The 11838-nt window shown below is 38.0% G+C and overlaps 1 protein-coding gene across 1 annotated transcript; it reads right to left on the bottom strand.

The window, feature by feature from the left end:
• Nucleotides 1-262: 262 nt before the first annotated feature.
• Nucleotides 263-2921, bottom strand: TLR2 (toll like receptor 2). Its single transcript, XM_044062406.1, has one exon. The coding sequence runs from the start codon at nt 2906-2908 to the stop codon at nt 572-574; it is 2337 nt and encodes a 778-aa protein (XP_043918341.1). The 5' UTR covers nt 2909-2921; the 3' UTR covers nt 263-571.
• Nucleotides 2922-11838: the final 8917 nt, after the last annotated feature.

The raw sequence follows: 11838 nt of genomic DNA, 5'->3' as shown, positions 1-11838 counted from the left end.
CATTTTATACCTTATAATAAAAACATTTATAGTAAAAACCTTTGATAGAAATAATAATGCATATATGTATATTTAAGCAGACATTTAAAAAGATTTGTGTCTATGCATTATATATGTATATGCAGAATAAAATGACCACAATTGTTAGAATGACCACAATTGTTATATATCAAATATTTGATATATAACAATTGACGAAAGTGCTAAATAAAATTGTGTTCTACAAAGTTGTGTTTCTACGTTAGGTTGGTGTTTCACGTTTGAAACTGGTTTTGCTTCAAGTTTTGTGTTTGGTTCCAAGTTCGTTGACTCCAGCATGGTTGTTGTCTTTGTTGCCTGAACAATCTCTGTTTTCACTGCATGAAGTTTCAGACAATCCAGGAAAGAAAGAAAAAATCTAAGTCCATGGTAAAAAATTTTCCGAACAAGAACATTATTTGCCTAATGATACCAAACTCAAATGACACAGAGAAACAAAGCAGGAAACAGAGAAATGCATTGGAAGACAGTGAACTGGCATCTGTCTGTGCTGAGTAATCATTTCATGACTATATGTAACCAGCATCTGTACTTATGGAGTATTAAGTTTGAGAGCTACTTTTAAGTTAAACCAGAACAGACACTGCTCATCTTCATTGTCAGGCCACTCAAGATATGTTTTTGTATTCATTAGCTTTCTTAACCTGCAGAATCTCTTTGGTAGGGTTTCCTTTTGTATCGGCTCCAGAACAATTAAGATGGCAGAATCATTCTTTTCATCAAAGAGTCGGAGGTGGGAAAAATCTAGCTCATACTTACACCACTCACTCTGAACAAAGTGCTTTGATAGCACAAACAGAGTTTTGTGGCTTTTCTCTATTGCTTCAATAATGTTGTCAACTATCCATTTTCCTGGAACAAAGTCACGCTTGTGAAGGCAAAGTCTGAAGGGCGGACAAGAATTTTCTAACTCCTTCACCAAGAAATTTTCAACCCATTCTGCATCATGTTCACTGTAAGATACAAAGGTGTCATAACAAATTTCTTTGTTTACTATCTTGCTTGGTTTTCTTTTAGCCTGAAGCCATGCCCAGATCATTCTAATGTACCATAGTCCATGATATTTGTAGCATAGGGTAACCATTGTGATTATTGACAAAAAAATGACAATGCACATCACTGAGATTGTTAATTGTCTGTGGCATTCCAGTAAGGATAATGCAGCTTTTTGAACCAATGTATCCCTTAAAGCATCTGGGGAGTCACATTTATACTCCTCTGGCCAACCTATAAGTTTTGTAGTAAAGCCATTATGGTTACTGGCAAATGACAAAAACTCACAAGAACATACATATTTGTTGTTTCCAGCCTCAAGTGACTTGAGTTTCCTCAATGCTAAAAAGCTCTCTTTTTGTATAGTACTGAGTTTGTTGAAGCTGATTTTCAGGATATACAAATTAGGGAAAGAACTGGCATCAGGAATGTTCATCAGGTTGTTTTTAGATAAGTAAAGCTGTCTAAGGTGAGGAAGGTTGAGATTAAAGTTACTGAGCTGGTTGTTACTGACATCCAGGATTTGCAGAGTCTGTGGAATGCACATTGTTAGCCTTTTAAGACTAGTTGCAGAGAGATTTAATGCTATAAGATGAGGAGACCATGTGCAGTTCTTCGGAAGGTCATCCAAGTTATTGTGGCTTACATCTAGAACAGTAAGAGTAGAAATAGCAACACTCATAGCTGTAATTGCAGGGAAAGAATGCAAATAATTTCTGCTTATATTTAATACCCGAAGCGAGGGGAAAGCTCCTTCACAGACAAATTCTTCTAAAGCACGGTCACCAAGCAAATTGTCGCTTAGATCCAAGTATTTTAATTGTTTAAATAGTTTAACAATATTGCAAGGGAGCAGAAAAATCATGCTGTTGATAATTGTCACATTTTCAAGAAAATTCAGAGCTGCACCTATATATTCCAGAGAAGGGAATTTTTGGAAGTGAGTGATGAAGAGATTTTTCACTGTTATTTTCCTGACTGAAATCACTAGAGGAGAGTAATCCCACTGCCCGTTTCCATTAAGAATGCAGTCTTCCGCCTCCAGTTCAGTGACTGAGGAGCCAGTCATTTTGCTTGAGACTGTAACCAAATTAATAACTGTGAAAGTTACATGCTTAAAAGACATTTTTTCCAGTCTGTAGTCACTGAAACTTGGCAGGTCAGTGATATCCAAATCATTACTTAATGACATATTACGCATTTCAAACCATATGGTGTTCTCTCTCAGATCACTTATTATTTCTGATAAGATAATTTTGTTAGACATCTTTTCAGTGATGATGAAATGTGTGATGTTGCCTATAATCCCAAAACTTCCTTTTTCGTACAGCTGCAAATTTGAAGACATAAATTCAAGTTCATCCACTGAAGAGAGTCCATCAAAGTCAACTGTTTTCACCAAGTCTAATGCAGGATTACCACACTTCAGATGTTTCAGATTACGAAGTCTAGCAAATAGTTTGCCTGGTCCAAAACTACTATAATGGTTCCCCAAAATATTAAAGTACTGCAGTGATAAAAGGGAGCTAAACCAAGCAGGGGTCAAATCAGAAAGAAAATTATTTGATAAATCCAAATGTGTTAGTTCTTTTAGGAGGTTGAAGGCATTTTCATGTATTGACTGAATCATGTTATTTTGCAAAAAAAGTTTTTTGAGTTGTTTGTATTTGTTGAAGTCCATTTCTTCAATAACCTTTATATGATTGTAGGACAGATCAAGATGAACTACTTCTGGTATCCATATAATAGGAACAGTCTTAAATGCCAGTGCAGAGCAGTTACACATTCTCATGTTGTTGCATGTTTTGCAAGTGTTTGCTGACAGATACTCTTGTGAGAAAGTAAAATAAATCCATGCATAAATGATCCAGGCCATCAATGTATGGGTCATCATGATTCTAATTTTCTGAAAAAAAAAAGAATAAAAAATAAAATAGTGATCAATCAGTATGCTTTATGCAACAGCAGGTTTCTTGTCTCCATAAGACAGCTCATGTTTTTTTAATTTATTTTGTTATTCTACCTTGAAATTCTAAATGTTTCAGGTTGACAAAAAAATTGCTGGTATTAAAAAAATTACATTTTTCAGAAACTAAGCAATTAATCAGCATAGATTAGAAATATTTAAACCTTCAAGAGCTTCTTTAACTACAAAGAAATACTGGTTGAAAACACACACACAAACACGTGTATATATATGTATGTATATGTATATGTAAAGCATTGACAGTACACACTATCCATAGGCTATGGTTGCAGGTGTTACATACTGCAGGTGGCACCCAAGTGGTTGTATCATTTAAAAGGTGCACAGACCATCCCCCCAGTTGTTAGTACAAGAAGTGCTAGGGGAAAGGAGATCACCCACAGGCTATCAATAAACCACAGGACTCCATTGTATACAGTCTTGCAGAAATAGCTTATGAGGTACCATGGGAATATATTAAGGTTGCAGGACAGGGCAGTAATGTGTGTTCTACATTGTCATAGTAGCTGTATACATATATGCATAGCCATCCATACAATGGATTGTTGTTTATGTGTGTCAGTGTTGCTAGCATTAGTATGCAGTATTGAACAAAGTAAATGGAAAGTAAATGAACTGTATTTTACTTACTAACTTCTGCTGCCACTGCTCATTTCTGTCTCATTTTGGGCTTCATACTTACATGTCACAAATGCTCATAATCTTTCCAAGTTGCATAGCTGTATTTAGTTATGCTAATTATTGATGTAAGCGTATCCAACTTTTGGTTACAAGAGTGGTTAGGGTGCTGTTGTGTTGCTATACGAATGCCTGCCATTCATGGAGAATGTAAAAATGTGCGTGCATGTATGTGTGTGTGGGTGTGTGTGCCTACTGAAATGTGAAATTGACCTACCTCTCTAAAGCACTGACAGATACTTTTTAGTTATTTTCCTCATTTTACTGTATTCCATCTTTGCCCTAAAAGCTTTAATTATATTATAAGCCAAGAAGCCTGTTTCTGACTCACTTAACATTGGCATTGCATCATCATAACACAGTAAACAAACAGAATACTAAGGTTAAAAACTTTCTGAACTTTCTGAACACCAGACTTATACAACATACACTAAGTTATAAGAGTGAGGATCAACTTTCTAAATCCCACCCTGTTAGTGAAAAATGTGACTTTTTAATTCCTTTGTTAACAAAATGTTTAAATATTCATTATATTTATTACTGCTACAATAGCCTTAGCTATATGGGCTATATACTGCCAAGGATATAACAGCTGAACAAGTTCCAAAGCTTCAGCGGACCACCCACATGATCAAACCATTAGGCAGCTCAAACTTGAGCTGATAAAAATACAGGATTGAGAGCCAAGCCCTTCAAAGCCTCTCTGCCACTGAAATGAGAGCACCTCTGTGGGCTTTCAAATATCAGCAGTCGGCTTGTGAACACAGTAAAAACCACTTTAATACAGCATGTATAGTGCTTTTTACTGTGTTTTTATTGGGTAAAAGTGATTTTTATAACTTTAATTTTTTATTGGCTTGTGCTGCTTGTTTTCTCTCGGGAAAGAGCAACCATTTTGGGCTTGCCCATGGTATAATCTACTGGCCTCATAAGTCAGTCATTTTTCCAACCATGAAAAATTTTTTTTTGCAGTTTCCTCCTACCCTTCCATCATTTTTACTGCCTGGTCCTCATTCCCCATTAGCATCAGGTCTTACCAGCCACTGCATGCCTGCTGAACTTATTCTGGTAACTGCTGGGGCTGGTCACAGATAAAAGACAATGGGACTTAGCATATCTAAGCTTCCATCCAGGGGGCTGTTACTTGACCTACCCTGTTTTCCCTCTCCATTTGTGACAATGTGGTAGGGTCCCTGGTTGTGCATGCATTGTAGGCTTGCAGCATATCTCCCCACCTCCACGGCAGCTTAGCCAGGCCCACTGCCACCCACTGACCACACCTCCTTTGACGATGTCTCTGGCCTCCACCAAGGATCATTTTCAAGAGAAGCCCACATGCCACCCTGCCCCTGAGATGGGCATGTCCATCCTTCTCTGCCACTCTGTCAGTTGCCTGAGATGCTAAACGAATCCTGGTTAACACTGTTGTAGTCAGGGCTTTATCTATCTACATGACCATATTGACAAAAAGAAAAAGTTAAACAAACAGCCTTTGGCACCACAGCAGGCTAGCAATTTGCCTCAGCCACAAGTGGGTAACTCTGATGTGGCCAAAGCTGGTTCCCCACACTATACATCTTTGGTGTATAGGGTTGCCATCTTTCATTGTGGCTGAAACTGGACCAAGGTCACACCCCTTGCAACTCCATAGCCCTGCTCATCTCCTCCCCTCCCCCACCCACTTTCCAACCATTTTGTGACATCATGGTCATGTTAGGGAGAGGAGGAGGGATGTCCTCTTTTTCTGTTTACAGTGCTTTTTTTGCCAATTTACTATGCTTTTCTGTAAAAAAAAAGCAGTACATCTGCTGATTTAATTAACTCTGATAGCCTGTTTCTTTTTTTTTTTTAAACAGAATACTGAAGTGTGTACAGTGTTTTTCAGACTACTGGACAATCAGTTTGATTTCTGGATAGTCCAAAACATAGATAGGTGGCAACACTACTGGTGTAGCACCTACAGCCAGAATAGACCAGGTATTAGCCATGCCCTCTGTAGCTATTTGGGTCCTCAGAGAGCACCACTTTTATTGGTCCTGGGAGAGGGGGTACTGAAGTCTTCCTTGTTTAATCAGAATTTTGTGCTCATTCCCGAGGAAGATGCTGTTGCTGCTGTTAACAACCCTATTGACCTATGTTTCCTGTCAAAAATTAAGAGAAAACTAAATATGCATTTGCTTGTATTTAAAATTCCCTGGCCAAGTGTAGTTTATCAAGTCCAGCACAGGGTTTAATTCAAGCTTTTGAGCCTTCTTATAAGGTGGTTTCTAGTAAAAGAAGATGGGATGCCTCTCCTGAAGAAATTCAAGATTCTGAATCTGTATAGGAAAATGAAGAGATGGGTAGAGGGTTTTCTCCTCAGACTTCTGATCCAGATTCAAAAGAGATAACAGTATCTGATTCTGGGTGTAAGGGATTTCTTTTTTGAGACTATTTCTAGAATATGCAAATGTTTTCAGTGGAAGAACACTGAGGTTTCTCAGTCCCACAGAAAATACTAAGCTGTTACAAATGGAATTTCCAGTACCTTTCCCCATCCCTCCTGTCCTATCAGTAGTGGAAGATGTGTGCGCCACTGCCTGCAATTTTCTTGATAGCCTTTTGCCCCTAAAAAACAGATAGATTGTATAAACTATCTGCCTTTTTATGCTAAATATTTAGGGTACTTAAGTATTATCGCAACCAGATTTTCGCGATTGCGAAATTCGCATACTGGAATAAAAACAAGTGCAAAAAACAACGTACGGTGTTATTTTACATCCTTACTAATAAAGAATAGCCTTAGATTACATTCAGGAAGAAAAACAATTATACAAATCTTCCTGTTTTGCGTGCATTACATACGCACGCTTCAATTCTCGCATACTGTTAAAAGTTGTTCTGCACCTTTTCTTTTATGAAAGAAAACACATGAACTAATGTTGGTTTAACTGCATGAATTTTATTCTCATGCAGTGAAATACATTTACTGAACCATTCTGGCCATATTTCCACACATGTTTAATTTCAACAGAACTAGCAGCACTTTTACAAACACTTGTTGCTGATAATAAGAACGTGATTCCTTACATCCACCAGTTCTTGCATTTTGAGCGTTACATAAAAAACGATGACTATTTTTGTACCAATCGGATTTTAAATTTAAACAGTGAAGAATGAAAATGTTCAATTGATTCCCCCAAATCACACAAAACACACACACACACACACACACACACACACACACACACACACACACACACACACACACACACACACACACACACACACACACAGACTATAACTGATTCCCCAAACAGATGCGAGCCATAAATTATTTGCTACTTTTTCCTGTGATACTGCAGCAAACATGAAATAGTGCATCACAGAAGTAAAAACTTAAAATTGCCTGTTAAAATCATTCTGATGAATGAAATTAAACTTGACTACTGGCCATGGACATTCAGACGGCATGCTCCAGATTAAGTTCCCTTGCCTGCACTTGTAATAAGGAAGGCAGGATCTGTCATGCAATGTAGCAGTGTGGAGTTCGCCGGCAAAATGAGACACGGCAGGCAGGACTCGAGAAATTGGCAGTTATTCCTCTCCCTGCCTAACCCCGTATGTGCCACACTATTACTTACTTGCTAACACTAGTTTCCAGCTTAATAAACCTGTTTTGTCAGTAACATTATGAATTTCGCAACCTGTGAAAATTTGGTTGCGATAATACGTAAGTACCATATTTAGTTAATTCCAGTCCTTCACTTTCTGATAAGAGGGGTAAAATAATTGATAAGTATGGGAACAAGTATATACTTCTGCAACTTTGATTTTCAGAATTTTGAATTGTCAGGCTGATATGTTAAAGTTTATTCAGACTAATTGTGAAAGTACGTGGAATGTTTTGTCTGCAGTTTCTTCTTCTGAGAAAAATCTGCTTTAAATGGTTTAGTTTCTTCCATTTCACAGGTCGTAAGTCATTGTTTAAAGTAAGTGTATGACTCCTTTGATACTTTGGCCACTGGTAGTGGTTTAAGAAACTTTGCCTGACTGCATTCTCAGAACCTCCTAGAAGATGTGAAAATGAGATTTTAAAATGTCCTTTGTACAGAGTTACTTTTTGAACCATCTGCTGCAGAGGTAATCAAAAAATGTGATGAGGGGTAAACTGATTCAAGGAATCGTTCAGATTTTTCAGCCCTACTTTTTTAAATTTCCAAGGGATTCTCTACTGCCTCATTCAGTTTTGGCAAAAACAAAATAAACAGTCTCAGTAAAATGCTGGTCAACAGATATTTAAGAAGCAAAGGCAAGGGGGTTCCAAAAAGTAGTTGGGATCCCCCCCAAAACAAAGGACTATCTAACAAGCCAGAATGACTGTTTAAGGGACCATGCCTCCCACCAGAAGTTCCTTTTCCCTTCTAGAAAGTCTAAATCTCCATTTCTCTCTTTGGCAACAGATAGTTTCTCAAATGGGTTGTGGAATTCATTCAGCGAGGTTACAGATGGCAGTGAGGAAAAACATTCCTTCTTTTCCATAAGTAATTCCTCATCCACCAGACTCCTTTATATCCCCAAGCCTTCAACATATGTTGTCTTAGGGAGCAATACAGACCGTTCTTCCTTCCCAGCTTGGGAAGGGTTTTTATTCAAGGATAATTTTGGTGTTAAAGAAAGAAAATGAGTGGAAACTGATTCTGGATCTTTCTTACCTAAACCAATTTGTGATAGTTCCCAGGTTCAAAATGCTGTCACTTCACAATCTTTTACCTCTTCTTCCTCATTTAGCTTTCTGGTAACACTAGATGTAAAGGATGCTTACCCACATCTTTATTCACCCAGACTTCAGGCTTTTCTTAAGATTTTGTGTGTCTGGATCACATTATCAGTTCTCTGCCTTACCCTTTGAACTGTCCACTGCACCAACAGCATTCACAAAGTGACAAACTCCAGTTCTAGCTCATTGCAGCTACAGGGTATCCACTTTATTTTCCATATTTTAGTGACTTGCTCATCTTTGCAGAATCTTTTTCAAAGTGTCAGGAGTTTCTCTGTCTTGGGTGAGAGCTCTACAAGTTGGGCTTCCAGGAGAACATTCAAAAGTCTTTTCTGTCTCTTTCTCACATGATTGTGTTTATGGGGTGTCTGCTAGACACTTCAGTTCAAAGAGCTTTTCTCCCAAAGAAAACGTAGATCTATATATAGATCTATTTCTATAATTTTCCACTTAGACTTTGGTCTCTGCAGGGGAATACCTCAGGATTTTGAGTCTCATTGGCATCACTTATTCTCATGATACCCTTGGCACGAATCCACATGAGAAAAATGCAATGGTATCTGAAATCTCTTTGGTCCCAGCCCCAACACCCGTTATCTTTTCAAATTCCAGTTCTAAAATTTGTCAGAGGAGCAGTCTCTTGTTGGAGATAGTGAATATCTCTAAATCCAGGTCTCCTTTCTCCCCCTGCTCCAAAGCAGTCAGTCACAACTGATGGTTTGGACTTTGCTTGGGGAGCAGTATCAGGAGAGATAAAAATACATGGTGTTTGGGACACCAAGGACAGATGGAAGCACATAAATATAAAAGTGATACTTGTCCTAATCAAGGTACTCAACTCTCTAAATTATCTTTGGTCCCCTGGACCTCTTCATTTGTTATAGACAATACCACAGTCATGTAGTACATCAACAAGCCAGGGGAGCTAGGTCTTACAACAATAACAGATTATCCATGTTAGCTTGAGCTATAAGTTTACAGCACAAACTCACTCTACAGCCATCCTATATCCCTTCAGGGAAAAACTGTGTGGCATATAAGCTGAGCAGGACAAAGGTAGATCCTCATGAATGGAACATAGATTAGGAGGTCTTCCTAGATTTTATCCATCTGTGGGGAGTTCCTCAAGTAGATCTCTCTGCCTCTTCTCTTAAAAAATTAGCTGGCAAAATTCTCCTTCAGGACTTCATACATGAAGTCCTAGAAGATATAAGGATTTTTCCATTCCTTTCCTTGGATTGGAATATTCCTATATGCTTCCCCCTTTCCACTGATATCCAGGGTACTTCTAAAGATTCAGAAGATTATTGTGGTGTCTCCCTTCTGGCTCAGGCAACACTGGTTCTCCTTTCTTTTGGAAATGGCCGAGGACAATTACCACAAACTCCCTCACAGAATGGATCTACTTACACAATAACAGGCATGTTTAATGCACCCCAACCCAAACTAACTTCAATTGACTACCTGGATAATAGGGTCTTAATTCCTTTTAGGCACCTGTTTCCTGAGGAAGTGCAGCAGGTACTAATGGAGACAAAGTCTGCTGCTAGAAAAGCATATATTAGCAAAAGGAAAAGGTTTTCTATTTGGTGCCAACATAACTAGCACCCTTTCAGGGCTAGTATTTCTCTGGTTTTGCACTATTTCTGAGTTACTATCATATGGCTTGTCTTACTCTTCCATCAAGGTTCATTTATCAGGCATTTCAGCATATCTCTCCATGGAGCTCACTCTTTTAATGCATTCTCATGTCAAAATGATTTTGAAAGGCATTTGCTAAGAGGTCACCAAGAAAACCACTATCTCTTCATTGAGATGTTACTTTTATGTTAGAGAAGCTAACACTTGCTCCATTTGAACCAGCTCATCAGCTGACTTGAGGTTCTTATGATAGAAAATCATTTTACTGATTGCTCTGACCTCTGCAAGAGGGTATTTGAGTTGGTGAGTCAACCATATCTCATGTTCCACACAGACAGGGTTTATTTGAGAACTAATCCTTCTGTTATGCCTAAAGTGGTATCTGAGGTTGATTTTGCCAAACTATCAATCTACCTGTTTTCCTTCCTAGACCCCAAAAATGAGTGATAAAGGGACACTGCATACCTTGGATGTCCACAGAAAACTCAGGTACTATTTTGACAGAACAAAATCTTTCAGATCTTTAGATCAGGTGTTTATTTCTTGTGAAAGTAAAAAGAAGGAACAACCTGTGTCTAAACACACTATTCCCAAATGGTTGTCTCAGGCTATTACCTCTTGTTATTCTCATTACAACAAAACTATGCCAGGCTTGGTTAAGGCTCCCTCTCTCTGGGTCTTGGCTTCATATCTGGCTTTTTGGAAATGTTTGGATTCTACAAACATTCTAGAAACAGCAACTCTGTCCTCTGTACACACTTTTGCAAAGCAGTACAAGCTTGTTTCCTTCTCTAGGCCTAGATCAAGCTTTGCTGGGAACATTCTCCAGGGGCTCCTGAACCCTTCCCCTCCCATCTCCCAAATGTTGTAAGCTATGGTAATCTGCCCATACAGATAAGGCTTTTGCAGTAGTGATCAATATGATGACATAATACAGTTGTGAAAGTAAACATCATAACTTTCCATAACAGTAAATGTTTGAATGATCTCTGCTACAATAGCTGCTCCTTCTCTCCACCCCCATAGATTTTTGAGTATGTTATTTTGCCAGGTTGTGTATGTGTATATGTATGTATGTATGTATATATACTTTTTTCTTCTATCTATGTCCTCTCAGGGCTCAGCTTCCCTCTCAGTTGATGTGAAAGCCCTGAAGGGTTTGCTTCTCAAACTTTTTTTAGGTAGCTTAGCTTGCATTGACTAATGGCTTGAGCTTGTAGAAGGTGCCCTGAAGCTTTGGAAGCTGGCCAGCTGTTATATTCATGGCAGGATATAACTCATATAGCAAAGCCTACTGCAGCAGTGATCATTCGGACATCTACTGTTATGGTAAGTTTACTGACACAACTGTACTTTTCTTTGTTAACAAAACAGAATATAAATGGAATATGCCACTCATTTCATGTGTCATGTGATGAATATCATTTGAATTTGTAATGCATCATTATATGTTTTATCTTGGAGTTATTCACAAATTTAGTTGTATAAAATATGATTTTTGCATCTTTGCGCATCTACAAAATAACTAGTCAGCATTTATTTATTTTATTTATTTATTTTATTTTGTTTTAGTTTGTTACTAAGGAAAGTCTAACTTGGCACAACATGTTTTCAGTAGAGGCCTACAATAGTAGAGAATAACATTATGATATAAGAACAAACAAATATGAGAATAAGAATAATTTATATATTAAAACACTTCCTCTGTACATATTGATGTGTTAAACAGCTTCAATGCTCA

This window comes from Protopterus annectens, chromosome 2.part1 (genome assembly GCF_019279795.1).
Source record: "Protopterus annectens isolate FY-2018-M chromosome 2.part1, PAN1.0, whole genome shotgun sequence".
NCBI classification, from domain to species: domain Eukaryota; kingdom Metazoa; phylum Chordata; order Ceratodontiformes; family Protopteridae; genus Protopterus; species Protopterus annectens.
Note: the sequence above shows the minus strand (reverse complement) of the source record. Positions and strands in the feature narration are given on the sequence as shown.